The sequence below is a fragment of the Moschus berezovskii genome, chromosome 5, assembly GCF_049115385.1.
Source record: "Moschus berezovskii isolate FMDL1 chromosome 5, NW_MosBer_1.0, whole genome shotgun sequence".
Lineage (NCBI taxonomy): Eukaryota > Metazoa > Chordata > Mammalia > Artiodactyla > Moschidae > Moschus > Moschus berezovskii.
Window position 1 is genome coordinate 48,179,810 of NC_142464.1, and position 15,214 is coordinate 48,195,023.

General features: G+C 35.6%; 1 protein-coding gene across 2 annotated transcripts in view; it reads left to right on the forward strand.

Moving 5' to 3' along the window:
- The window catches only part of SLIT2 (slit guidance ligand 2), a 415,143-nt gene that overhangs the window by 257,018 nt on the left and 142,911 nt on the right, over positions 1-15,214 (forward strand). For both annotated transcript variants that reach the window (XM_055434236.2, XM_055434237.2), the window contains exon 6: positions 12,847-12,918. In XM_055434236.2, the coding sequence (XP_055290211.1) occupies positions 12,847-12,918 (72 nt within the window). The remainder of the gene's footprint in view (positions 1-12,846; positions 12,919-15,214) is intronic.

Here is a 15,214-nt window from a genome sequence, read left to right on the forward strand (position 1 = left end):
GAAAAGTGTCTTTCAATTTGTGTGAATACTTTTCTTAGATTCTCCCTCTTTTATCTTTATGGAAGAATGTATGTATAGCCTTCTTTAAAAAGCAAAGTAAAAGAAACCTGTGTATTTTCCCTTGGTAAATCTTTATTCTGGTGTCTTGTGTAGATGTGTTGGTTTGTAAGTGCACATAGCTCTTTATATATCAGATTTAAGATTACAGTGGCAATCCTAACATTATCGATATGTATCTTAATAAATTTTAAAGTATCATATTAACCCTTTAAAACAACGGGTTTTGACTGACTGTGAAACTAGGATATAAAGTGTTTTCTTTAGCGTCTACATTAGTTTGGAATGTAAAGGGCAAAGCCCCTGTGTGCTGAGATTGTTGTTGTTGTTGTTGTTGTTAAGTCACTTCAGTCGTGTCCGACTCTGTGCGACCCCATAGACGGAAGCCCACCAGGCTCCCCCCTCCCTGGGACTCTCCAGGCAAGAACACCGGAGCGGGTTGCCATTTCCTTCTCCAATGTGTGAAAGTGAAAAGTGAAAGTGAAGTCGCTCAGTCGTGTCCGACTCGTAGCGACCCCATGGACTACAGCCTACCAAGCTCCTCCATCCATGGGATTTTCCAGGCAAGAGTACTGGAGTGTCTTGCCATTGCCTTCTCCGGTGTGCTGAGATTAACTATCAGGAATTCAGTATTTCTTACCTTTGTAATAAACAGGGCAGAAACTCTTTCAAGAATTAACTTATTATCAGAATTCTCCATGGTGGAATCCAACAGTTCTCAAGTAGTGAATGTGAGACAGATGTTTTCCTTTGTCAAAGAAGATGACTGTTTATAAAGCTATAAGCTATGGCCTCTACATCTTCTCTTCAATGTAAATGGTTTTTGTTTTAAATTTGTACTTTCTAAGTGTACAGGTAGAGATAGAAAAACATGGACTTCTAAGTATAAATATATAGTGCCGTCAAAAGCCTGGCCTTAGACTTTTACTAGCATTTACATGTTAAAGAGATTTTGTTTGCTTAGATTTAATCTCTAATGAATACTGAGGAAAATCTTCAAATAGATTCAGAGATATAGGGTGTTCAAAACTGCCTCTATATATTATCTCTTGTCAGGACAACACAAAGATTCCTATGTAGCACCTACTCAAGTTGTCTATATGTCTCTGTGAAAGGACAGTAATGGCCAAAGTTGACCACCCTTTGGGAATACCTCTTGCAGTCTTTTAACAGTATTCTCTCTGAAGTCTGAAAACAGGTGGCTTTTAATCTTAGTAACGATATTTAGGGAATCCAAGTCTGCAAGTAATCCTTCTCCCGTGTTTAAAGATGCATTTGGGAGTGAGATACCAGTCATGGTGGAATTCTTCCTTAATTCTTCTTTGTTTCTTCTTTAAAAATGCAGTTCTAAAAGTTTAGAGATAAAAAGAAAAGTGAGACACTGACCAATGTACTTTGAGGAATGCATCATTGATTTGGTGGGATTTGGGAAATATTTTTCCCCACTATATCATTTCCCCTTTTCCAGTTTATACACAATTATTTTAAATACCGTGAGATGAGCCTAGGACTGAGTCTCAGAATATTTTGCTGTTGTTTTTTGTTTGTTTGTTTGTTTTGTAAACATGACAATTCATTAAACTTCACTGAGTCTTAATTTTTACTTTTATGAAATCAATATAATAATCGCTTGCACTTGTGATTATTAGAGAAAAAATGTACTAAGGAGAGAGAAAATTAGAATATGGACTAATCTGCAATATTAGTGAGAGATCAGATAGACCATGGGCCAATTAGACATTGAGCTGCAAAGTAGAAAGAAAATACATATATATGTATATCTCAGAAGGTACTTCACTTTCGCCTTTCACTTTCACACATTGGAGAAGGAAATGGCAACCCACTCCAGTGTTCTTGCCTGGAGAATCCTGGGGACGGGGGACCCTGGTGGGCTTCTGTCTATGGGGTCACACAGAGTCGGACACGACTGAAGTGACGCAGCAGCAGCAGCAGCAGCAGCAGAAGGTACTAAATATATGAAAGACCCTGATTTAGAAACAAATTGTGAAGTGCCACAGATACTGAGGAGAGAAAGAGATAAAGGTGTTGCTTGAGGTTATCAGGAAATACTTTAGAAAAGAATTACTGAAAAGAAAACATAACAGATCTTCAAGGAGGTTGGTTCATACTGTATATTGGTCAATAAAAGCAGATTGAGAAAGTAAGAATTTATTAAGGCCTAATCAAGGCCTGATTTCTGGGTTTTGAAGGGATTGGAGGATAAAATTAAAGTGCAGTGAAATGTGTGTGTGTGTGTGTGTGATGTAACGAATATGTCTGTATCTTTAAGGTGAACCAGTACTAATTCGGAATAGCAGCACTGGCAGAAAGCGTAGCAGTCTGAATATGGAGAAGGCTGAGTAGAATAACATCCAAATGACTTTATTTTGGATATTTCTTTTCTTATGGAGGAAAGGGGGCCTAAGAAGCTATGTGAATGCTGAATGATGATGGTCAAAATAACAATTTATTCCTGCCACTCTCACTGGCTTCCACGTAGCAGTGTGAAAGACCACGGAAACAACCTTCAAACACTTTAATGCATTTATAGGTTTATCTAATTAAAAAGGATCTTACTTACAGTTTTCTAAAATTTTATAGTTAATTAAACAATAGATCAAACTACATTATTCAAAGAAATTAAGTTTCATGGGACTCTGTCTGAAGTTTAGTTTTATCATTAAAAGTTAAGAAAGGTATTTAGTAAAATATATTAGCACTGAGAGTAAATTTTAATTCATATTGTTATTAAAATGGTAAACATAGATCATCAAGTAATGACTCAGTAAAAGTCCATAAGTATTGACATTGTTATTATTATGAATGTTCAGTGTGAGAAGTGAAAGTGAAAGTCGCTCAGTCGTGTCCAACTCTTTATGACACCATGGATGGAATTCTCCAGGCCAGAATACTGGCGTGGGTAACCTTTCCCTTCTCCAGGGGATCTCCCAAACCAGGGATCGAACCCAGGTCTCCAGCATTGCAGGCAGATTCTTTACCAGCTGAGCCACAAGGGAAGCCCATTCAGTGTGGGAAGGAGAGGCATAATGCTCTGTCCTGTGTATCATGCCAGTGTGTTCATTTACAGTTTGGACAAGCCTTCATGGTCCCATGGTGGCTAGTATTTCAAGTCTTTCAGAGATAAAAGAGAAAAAAGAAGGCTTTACCGAAGAAATATGTGCTTTAGTTGCATCAGGATAATATTTTGTGTAGTGTTAGTTGCTCAGTCATGTCCTACTCTTTGCGACCCCACCGACTGTAGCCCGCTAGTCTCCTGTGTCCATGGGATTCTCCAAGCAAAAATAGTGGAATGGATTGCCATTCCCTTCTCCAGAGGATCTTCCCAACCCGGGGATCTAACCCTGATCTCCTGCATTGCAGGCAAACTCTCTACCATTTGAGCTACATGGAAGATCTTGATATTTTGTATGGCACTGTCTGAAATACTGGTCTAATGCACTGTACTGCGTATATTGGATTTACCACATATTCAGGTTTTATTCTTAGTAAATTCCAGGTATCAGAAGATTTTCACTGGAAGCACTTGCTTTAATCTTGTGGATTGGCTAAACAGGCTCAGGGCAACATCCTGACAATATGAAATTGATGCTGTGGAAATTTTGCAAATTAGCAGATCTTATTCTTTTTCCTTCAGGCAAGCCACAGTAAAACTATTCTAGACAGATGGACATTTATCTTGCTGTTAAATATCTCCAGGGAGGACATCCCATAACTTTTTTGCTTACCTCTATTAATTTCCAAACTGGATTAAAACCCTTTATATTTTATGTTGTTACCCAGTTTTCTCCAGCTGCTACTTAAACCAGTTTCTTTTTCCTGGCATTTGAGACAGTGAGATCTGAGAATAACAAGACCATATCAAAATATCAACTATATAATAGTGTTTATAGTAGTCACTGGCAGCCATTTTATATAGGATTTACATCTGTGTTTTTGAACTCTCCAGTCAAATGTGAATGCAAGTACCGATACTGTATCATTACTAAATGATGCCTTGCTGCTACTGCTAAGTCGCTTCAGTCGTGTCCGACTCTGTGAAACCCCATAGACGACAGCCCACCAGGCTCCTCTGTCCCTGGGATTCTCCAGGCAAGAATACTGGAGTGGGTTGCCATTTCCTTCTCCAAAAAGATGCCTTACCAAAGTGATAATCACTGTTTATGTTATTTTTTCTTGAAAAATTTGTATATATATTTAATATATGTAACACTGACTAATAGATGTCTTGGCTATCTCCTGATCAGGTTCTGAATGAAGACATGTTACATTGTGGCACTCTTTTGTTTACAAGTATGTATGAGGCTTTTCCATTCAGTTGAATGATTTAGGAGAATATTCAGATTAAATTTTGCTTTATTGCTAAGACTTGCAAGCTTATTTTCTAAGTATGCATTTTATGAGTTCAAAAATTTTCCAAGACTCTCTTGTTTTTATGTGAAATAATTCCTACTCATATTATCCCAGGATTTAAACAAAAAACACCAATTTATGAACTTAAAATTCAAATTGTTGACAATGGTTATTGAGATTGCAAAAGTGAAAGTGTTAGCCACTCAGTTGTGTCTGACTCTTTGTGACCCCATGGACTGTAGCCCACCAGGATCCTCTGTCCATAGAATTCTCTAGGCAAGAATACTGGAATGGGCAGTCATTCCCTTCTCCAGGGGATGTTCCCAACCCAGAGATCAAACCTGGGTCTCCTGCATTGCAGGACCTGAATACTTAAAATAATTAAATTCCAACAAGCATTATTTTAGATAGACTTTAAAGTACATCATATCTGTTTTTTATTCTTCTTTCATGTTGCAGTATATCTTCAAAATATACTCTATATTCCAAACTTTACTATTTGTAAATGAATACATTCATTTTCTATCTGCTTGCATTATACAAATTCTAGTAAATTTTCATCTGTTATCAACTGTACTCCCTTTTTCTAATAAAACTACCCATAGGTTAAAATAGGTGAGGGGAAAGTATTTATATTTTTTACTATATATTGATTTAAAGACAAGCATTTAAGTTAAAAGATGATTTAAGTTGGTTCTCTTTGAGGAAGTCATGGTGTCATTTGGGAAACAAGAATGCATGACTGGCTTTTTAAGAAACAAAACTATTTGGGATGCACTTATTATTAGTGATAAGATTTGGCAAATATGAAAAAGAAGGTTAATCTATATGTTGTTACACACTATTATATTATTTAGAACTTTTTTCCTGAAACTCTGTCATCTTCAATTTATTTTATTGATGGATGATCATTTAAAACCCATAGGAGGAAAATTCACAGTTGTATTATACAATCACAGGAAGACATGTTTTGTTTATTTTTCTACACTTCCCAATTTTTAAATATCAGTCTACTTTTCTCCTTTCCTCTATCATCTTCATATTGTTGTTGTTTAGTCAGTAAGTCATATCTGACTCTTTTGCAACCCCATGGACAGTAGCCTGCCAGGCTCCACTGTCCTTGGGATTTCCTAGGCAAGAATACTAGAGTGGGTTGCCATTTCCTTCTCCAAGGGATCTTCCTCATCCAGAGATCAAGCTTGCATCTTCTCCATTGGCAGGCTGATTCTTTACCACTGAGCCACCAGGGGAGCCTCATACTTCATGATAATAAAGGAACAAGGGTTGTCCATGTAATAGAGAATCAATATGTAACGATCAGAAAGTGAAAGTGTCAGTCATTTAGTCGTGCCCAACTCTTTGCGGCCTCCATGGACTGGATCCCACCAGGCTCCTCTGTCCATGGGATTTCCCAGGCAAAAATACTGGAGTGGGTTGCCATTCCCTTCTATTCCTTCCTGACCCAGGAATAGAACCCAGGTCTCCTGCATAGCAGGTGTTTACTGTCTGAGCCATCAGGGAAGCCCTAACAATCAAAGAGTGTATTATATAATTTACCATTCAAATGCAAGACTTCCCTTATCTTTGACCTGTAAGTTAAATCATATTTACAGAACGTTGACCATAATCAGCTACTTTTCATATTTAGTTTACTACATTTCTCATCATATTTAATTGCATATTTATTACATAATTGTTATAAAAAGAAGATCCATTTGTATAAAGTTAAATTGTGATTTTTATTGCTCTCAGCTCCTTCCTAGTGTGTTTTCAGTAAGCCTGAGGCTGGAGAGACTTTGAAGGGGAGATTGGTTTCTCCCTTAAGGGGCCTGCTATCCTTAGTGTTAGAATAAATACCGCACATGGTTCTTAGTGGGGCATAGAACCTTCTGAATGTATCTGTGGATATGATTTTTCATTTAAATAGATAGCAAATGAAGTTGATTTTTATGATATGAGGACTAGAGCCCCTCTTTACATCTAGAAGTCTTCCCTTTGTAGCTCAGCTGGTAAAGAATTCACCCGCAATATGGGAGACCTGGGTTCCATCCTGGATTAGGAAGATCCTCTGGAGAAGAAAAGGCTACCCATTCCAGTATTCTGGCCTGGAGAATTCCACGGACTGTGTAGTCCATGGGATTGAAAGAATTGGACACAACTGAGTGACTTTCACAAACATCTAGATTGCTGCCAATGGTCATAAGGGATAACCTGTAACTCACAGTTATCTGAGTTATAAAATGTAAAGTGTATCAGGAATTCAGCAGACGCCATAGTCAGTACCATGGGAACTGTCCGTGGTCCTGTAAATTGCCTGCTTTGTACTCACTCTAAAAAAGTACACTGAATTGTGATAATCTCCAGTAACTGTGGGCAAGTTTGTTACCAATAACCTCTCCAACTTCGCATATTGCTCAGTCTCCAGGTGCCTTAGCACTCTTTTTATTGATACCATTTTCTTATGTAAAGATGAATCTATATAGCATATCTTCATAATCATTTTCCAAAGCAAAACAAAAAGCACAAGAAATTTTGTTTGAAGAGTTGGGAATCTGATTCACGTATGTATGAAATAGTCATTGTCATGATTTTTCAGTGGCTGCATGTTGTTCTTGAGACTGAACAGATCTTTATGTTTTTTGCATCCCCAACCCTGGACAGCCAGCCATACTTTTCTCCCTCTGAAAAATTACAGTAACCTTCTAATTGAGTTTTGATCTCCAGTTTATGTTCTCATTAGGGAATTTCAATGTTCCAGCCAAATTTTGTTTACATAAACCATTGCTTTTCATCCCATCACTTCCCGGTTGAAAATCATTCCGCTTATTAAAACAAAAACAAAATGCTTTGCTCTAGGCATCATGGTAAAGCCTTGAGAATTTAGTGGAATATTGTCTTCAATAGTTCTACAGGATCTATAGGAATATAGACTATTCTCTGAGAGAACAGTGAGTTTTACCCAATGGCATTGCATCTAGTCTCTTTAGATATTCCTACTGGTCCCAAAATTCAGAGAACTGTGCAGGCTCACAGCCCCCTCTCCCACTGAATCTGTGCACAAGTTCTTTGCTCAAATCAGAACAATCTCTGTCTTGCAGACATTTACTCTGAACATTATAGAGCCTCGGCTCACAACTGTTCTTTGAACCAGTGTCCTCCATAGGGAATACCCACTTTTATTTCTGTCTTACTGGATTCTACCCATTTTTTAGGGATTAAGGAATTTTTTCTTCTCCCTCACACTATTATTTTCACCTAAGGCAGTCTCTTCCTTCTCTGAAATTCTGTAATATTCTTCTTCTGCTGACTTCTTCCTTGAAAATTTGCCTTTAGAAATTCACCCTAAACCTCTATTTGCAGAATGAATAGCTCCTGAATCTCTCTTCCTAGCCACCTGTGTCTAATAAGGGCTTCAACAATATAAAAAAAAAAAAATAATAAAGTTGAGTCAAGGTTTCACTAAACATTTACTACGTGTTTTGCATAACTTATTTAACTTCTGTGGGCCTTCTTTTCTTATCTGTAAAATCAAAATAACGATAATACCTACCTTTTCAAGTAATTGTGAGGAATAATATGATGGGTATGTCTAAAGACCCTGCTGTTTACTGTGCATTCAATAAATGCTAGCAATTATTATTGTCAGTTTCAATTTCTACTTCCCTGATTAGTTTATTTAGACTTACCAGAACTGGAAGGTCAGTTTAGTTGTGTTTCCTCCAGTGTCTATTATCATCTCTCTTAGAGCTACCTTGAATTTCCTCCTAATAAATTAACAAATGGATATAACTTTATACTATGGCTTATTCCAATAAAAGCTGAGACTCGTTCTTCCTGTGAGAAAAACGAAGTGTTACTTGAAGCATTGCAAAAGGATTAAATTCTCAAATAACATAAGTAATTTAAGATTCTTCAGAAAGTCCTTTCCTTGGTTATTTCCTTCACTAATGCCCAGGCTAACACAGTTGTGCTTTCATGCCGAGGTAAATGATACAGTTGCAGAAACTTCTCTCTAGGATGGATTAATTTAAATTTTTCTCATGCCCTCTGTATATTATGACTTAAATCTTGGACTGCTTGTTGCACAGTCATTATTAGCATAAGATTTGTATATTTAGGCACTCATATTTACCTGAACTTTATACATACAAGGGAAGAAATAGAACAGATTCTGCCCATATCCTTACCAGCAGTTTTTCTTTTTCTCCCATTACATTTATGTTTTATCAGGTTAGCAAAATGTTATTCTCTCATACTGATTCTAATCACTTTGATGTGTTTTAAGTCAACTAAATTCTTGGAGTTTGTCATCTTGCAGTAGTGAGTTGAATATGAATGAAACTTCTTCATACCTAAAACACCCTGGCAAAATTGAAACCTAATCATAACAATTTTGTTGACACTCTGTACAGACTCTGCCTGGCTTAGAAATTATTAAAGATTTTTTATGTTCACTATTGTTTCAGAGGTAAGTATATTTTATGGTGTTCTAATTCTTACAAAAAGAAAATCAATTTGTAATAAGATCTTATTTCTTGGACACTGCACTGAAATATGAATTTTCAATGGATAAGGACAAAACCAACTAAAGTTAATGCAGGAATATGTTTTGCATGTGTAATTCAAAAGTATGGTGTATAGATTTTTAACAATGAAAACAGGAAATCATGGGAGAAAAAAGTAACAGAATACAGTGTCTCCAGTTATGTTTTAAGATGCCAAGTAAGCAAATGTACAAACTTTTTGTCATTTAATATACCTTTTTGTTAAAATTTATATCTAGCAACATTATATATTATCTTTCATACCAAAAATTAATCAAAATCTGAAACTAGGCTAAATTATTTTTAGTCTTAAAGAAAAGCAGATCAACTTTAGAAATTTTATGTGAGAGAAGCACAGAGTGATCACTCTTGATAAACATGCACTGCATTGTCGAATGCAGTGCTAGAAAAAATTAAATAAGCAGTCTAGAGTTATGCTAGAGCATCAGAAGACCAATAGTTACCATTGAAAATAGAATCATAGAGTGTTAGTGCTGAAAGAAATCTGAAAACTCCAGGAGATGGCGAGGGACAAGGAAGACTGACTTGCTGCGGTCCGCAGGGTCGCAAGGAGTCGGACGTGACTTCGTGACTGAAAAACAGTGTGTTTTTAACAACCTCATTTTCATGAAATTAAAGATAAAGCCGCTGGTTCAAACCACACACATACAAAGTAGGACAGTGATAGATCAGAGGGAGGGGGGCTTGGAATTTGAACAGAAGCAGAGAGGAGGGTTGGAGGTAGAAAATAAGGAGGAGAAGACTCAGCAGCCTGGATGAGAATATGCAGGTTAGAAGTCTAAAGGAAACCACCAGTGGTCCTATCCATACCATTCTTTCTCCCAGGAAAGTGAGAAAAGTGCTAGCTCACTTTCCCTTGGAAAATAGCCCATGTTAGAAAAGGACCTCGAGCTGTTAGAGACAGCCAGTACTCATCATCCATAGATCAACAAATTTACCTTATGTCTGGATAAATAGCTATAACATTACTTCTTGGAAAAGTGAAAAAGTTTTCCTTTTACTAATTACTTAATTCTGAACAATTCCATGGCACAGTGTGTAATCACATCTAAATGTGTCACTAAACTCATGGCTGACCACATCCTTTCCTGTTTATAGAAAGCAGAAGTGCCCAGGGTTTAAAAGGTGGTGAAGGAAGTGAACAGCGTGAGAGAAACAAGACGCAGAAAGATAGTCCAGAAACTCTGAAATAAATTACACTTTTGTGTAGCTCTGACACTGTTTATCTTGAACCATATGCAGATAAACAGAGGTTTGTGTAGATTTTCTCATGAGCAATCATGTGGGTACAGTACTCTCCATAAACGTAACTTTGAATATTAAAAAAATCTATCCATTGATGAAAAAATTGTCTGTTTTGATTTTCATTATCCTCTCAGATGAGTAACATTTTCATAAAATACCTTCCTTCCCAGAAGATGTTTGACCTGAGACATGACAGCATCCAGGAAACTTTTAGGGAAGAATTTGGTCGTATGAGAACCGAATATCCTTAATGTTTTAGTGCCAATAAGGGCTTAGACTTCTGTTAAGAATCAGAAGAAGCATATAATCATGAGCAGTGTTAAAGAGAGATGAAATTAGCAAAGTTTCCACCAGTGTCTCAACTTCTGGTGGTATATGGAAAGTAATCTGCCTTTCAGTACTTGTAGGACAAGATTTGCTTGAGTGCTTTCTGGCAAGCTAGGGCTTCCCCTTTGTGTATAGTATGCATGATTTAAAAGAAGCTGTGTCAGCACTGATTTATACATTGACAGCTAAGGATAATAAGGTATGGGCAAACATACAGCTCACCCTTTTACAGATTAACCTGGAGACTGCATTAGGCAAATTTGATAGCATTAAAAGATTTTGCCAATTTGTCTGGAAACAATTTCTCTTTTGTAGTGTGTCAAGGGTAACACTTCATGCCATTGTGCTAATTTAAATGGCTTTGATAAATTGTTCAAGAGGTTAGAGAATAGTAGTGTAGATATATATTTAGCACTTTAAGATAAAAAAAAAGGCTATTAACTTAATTGTTAAATGAATTTAATCTGTAAAAATCAAAAGTGCTCCAGAATGTAAGTGTTTTCTTGGAAGCGCAGCAACCATATTACATCATGAGTCTTTAAAAGTCTTCTTAGAAAATAAAATTATACGTCTGCATACTTCCTAATAAGCAGAGATGCCTTCGGCTCTTACAGTTGCATGAGTGGTAGCTGTTATTTGGGGAAAGCCTTAGTTTATACAGGCAATAAAATTGTATCTTCTCCAGGGCTCACCTTTTTTATATTGCATGTCTTAGATCACACAATTTGCATGGCATCAAGGTAGCCTCCTGTATGATTATGTCCCTCAGAGACCTTCTTAAAAATGAGATGTATATTTCATGAGACATTCTCTATGTACATAATTTCTAAAGTAGGGAATTTGAAGAGGCCCCTCTGAAAGTCACTGAATTAAATCATTGCACCTTTATTCAATCGCTTTTTGAGAAAAACAGCTATTTCAAACAGTTCCCTTAAGAACAAATCTCAAACGTGAATTAGGCCTTTTTGGTGAATCTTGCACTTGAAATAATACAAAGATCTTAATCTTTGTATTAGGGTCATAGGCTTACCCTATTTATGTACTTCCCTTCCCAATGCATGCAAGGCTGACAACTCACCTATATCATCAACCATTTGGTTTCTATCTCAAGTGAAACATTAAAATACTTTTTCTTTATAAGAACAATAATATCACTAAGCATCAGGCTACTAGATTTTAGATAAAAGCTGATTATTTGTTTAAAAAAAAAAAGAAGAAGGCAGTGGGGCTTAGAACTTAGTTGTCTGTTTCAACCAAGTAAATTCCTTCGTATGAACAAGGAAATTTTAATTCCCCAAACAAGCGGTAGGAAAAATCTAACTTAAATTTGAAACAGGCTTTATTTGCAATCTTTAAACATTAATAAGTGAGTAATAACTGCTGGAGAAGATTTACTTGTTTGAGTTTTGTGTTACTTTGAATTAATACAGCTTTAAATGTTTGACTGTAGATATATGTAGAATTTTAACAATCTTGCTGTAGTATGTGTTTCTTCATGTTTGGGGCTGAAAACAGTGTCTTTGAGAGAAGAAATTTTTTTCTTTTTTTTTTTTTAGTTTTCTAAAAAGTTAGTTTCTGGAGAGTGGTATAATTTGAGAAGCTCTTTAACTGAAAAGTCTGTAATATTTACAGTGCCGTGGATTCACCATTAATGATAGTGCAAATTATGGAAACAGGGAAGCTTAATATGAAACAACTGGTCGCTTTGTAAAGTATATGCCTAATTGGGAATAGCAAGGAGATAGATGGGGTGTCGTTTCTCTTTCTTGATTTGAAGTTCTTGAAGGAAAGCTGCTTTTAAAAGAAGAAAACCTAAAAGTAGTCTTGCTCTTTCTTGCCAAGGATAGTGAAATTAACATGCAGCTGGGCTTCTCTGATAAATGGATTCTGTTAGGTCACTGAGGGGTGCATGTGACATTAAGTGATTTACAGTCCTTTACCTTAATGAAATTGTTTCAGCAAGATGACGCTGAAAGCTCTTAATGGATAGCTTTTCTTGATGTAATGAAATTGCATTCCTATGGCATTTAATATAAGGTACAGTTATTATTTACTGGCGCTTTCCAAGGGCTGCTATTTGCACAGAAGGTTCCGAACAAAAAGAGATTTCAGTGGCGGCACGGAGGCCAGAATGGCTTGTGACATTCTTCTGCAGATGAGTGGATTTGTGAGAGCATTTTGGTGGTTGCGGCTAGGGCTTGAGAGACCCTTCAAGAGACTTCCTTTCACCTAACCCTGCTAGTGTCCAGTCTTTTACATATTCTTCTAATCTGTTTAACAGGCAACTGGATTACAACCAGATCAGCTGTATTGAAGATGGGGCATTCAGGGCTCTCCGGGACCTGGAAGTGCTGTGAGTACCGCTCATTTCTCTTACTCTTTTATCCAGAGCTTTGTGTTTAGGGAGTGCTAATGTGGATGCTTATCTGTTAGCTTGAAATCTTGTGTCAGAATGGTTTCTGAAAGAGAAAGAGAGCCCTTAAATAACTCAGAGCAAATGCAAAGAGTGGAAATGCATGGGTGCAAAACCTTGTATATCACATCTGTATGCTTAGGTAGAATTGTCTAATTTTGGAAAGACACTCACATGTTCACATGGATTGTCTTTTAAGTGTTTCTCCTTGTGGTAAAACAGTCTCATACACGGGATTTGTAAGAATTCCCTGAGTTGCTATATATATATATATAGATAGAATCAGTTGTACAGGAAAAATTACAAAAAATATAAACCTTAGGAGCTGATATGTTGGTATATTTTAGTTGCTGTGCGATGGAAAGATATTTCTCATTTTAAAATATCATTTTAACTAGATAGCTTACCATCTTTGTAAATGTACTTTCTGAATTTAATAAGCCACCTATTAGGTCCATTTTAAAGCCTACTGACTTCATAAAGTACCACACACAGATTTGAATTATAATTGGCATTTTCTGTCCTTTCTTGATGGTTAAACATTGCTGAAAAATTGATTAGAGGCAACTGAGTAATCTTTACAGATATTTGACACTGTAAAAATAATTTTAATAACATTGTTAATTATAATGAAAAATAATCTTAACGAAAACTAGTTCCTAAAGCTGGTTAAGCCGCCTATATGCTTCTGAAAAATTTCCCCAAAGATTCACCTTTCTAACTTTTTAAGTATACTTACTAATTTCTCCCTCCAATAAAATATAGTTCTAAGATATAATTCTCCCCGACTCAATTTATTCATCAATCTGAATCTAAATTAAATGTGAAGAGGTTTTGAATTTTTAGTTCATGTATTAAAAGTTACCAGAAATTATGAAATTCTTCCCAAAAAAATCCCATTGCTTTATAAATTGAGTTTGAAGAACAGAGTGTAATTCTGAATAAAGTTGATTGTTTCAACTAGGATGGCTTATTTTAACAATTTTTCTATATGGTTTTGGTGTTAATTGTCAATAAATGAAACTAATTTCTAGCTGCGTCACATACAGTTATTATTTTTAAAGAATTATATAAGAATGAGTTGATTGAAATAAAATGTTCTGAGGATATATACTATTCTCTAACCACATGAGAGATGTTGATAAGAATCTACCTTATTCTGAAGGAAAAAGAAATTTAAAATGCTTATTATACAAACTGTAAGTTCACTTTTAAAATTGTGTTCCAGAGCCATTTTTAATATAGGAAGTTCACTAATGCTATTTCAAAGTCAAAATAGCTGTGGTACAACTATGATTTCTTGATAGTGCTCTGATATCAGAACTGTAGTCAATGTCCCTAAACTCATATGTGAAGAGACTACCACGTGTACTATTTAGTTGAATAGCGCAGATCAAATCAAAGGATTTGTTACTAATGGTACCAAACGCTTTATGAAAAGTTTGCTGAATGTTTTGAATGAATTGAATACCATAAAATATTTCATTATTAAGCAAAAGAACTTAAATACTTATTAGATATAGAGTAACTAATATATATGTAAAATATTGAAGATATATTGAGTGCTCTACATATATTTGAGAGAGAGAGGGGAAGTAGCTGCTATGTGCCAAGCACTGTGCTCAGCACTGGAAACACTTTACCCACAAATACAATAACTCTTCATTTACTTTTTTGGTTCTAAACTAATATCATTGTTTTTAGAAGCAGTAAATTCAAGAAAACACAATCACCTCATATATTTTGTTGAGTTTACAAAATATCTATAAGATGACTTTTGTAAGACCCACTATCATGAAACATACCAAAGAATGATAAATATCTCATGGTTCATGGAGTCAAAATAAAAATTCAAAATGTTGGGAACTCTTTTGAGTACTTTAATATGTAGATCTCAGAAAGCTACTTAATGGTCAGAGTTTGTTAAAGAAAATAATTAAAATCAGCATGAAACAAGAAAATGCGAATTTCTATCAAAGAATTTTAATGTTTTGTGTTAAAATATTATAAAGTCAAGCAGGCATTCTTTTAACATATATTATTTTTTTAAATGCTTGTGATTGAGCCAACCTTTAGAGAAATAAATTAATGAAGAATTTAAGGCTAAATTGGATAGAGCACTCAAAGACTAAATATGTTAAGCCCTAATCTCCTAATCTCTTGACAAGTAAATCAAAAGTTCACCCATTATAAACAGTTGGTCTGGGGCTTTTTAAATGTAGAGTTACTGTTTCAA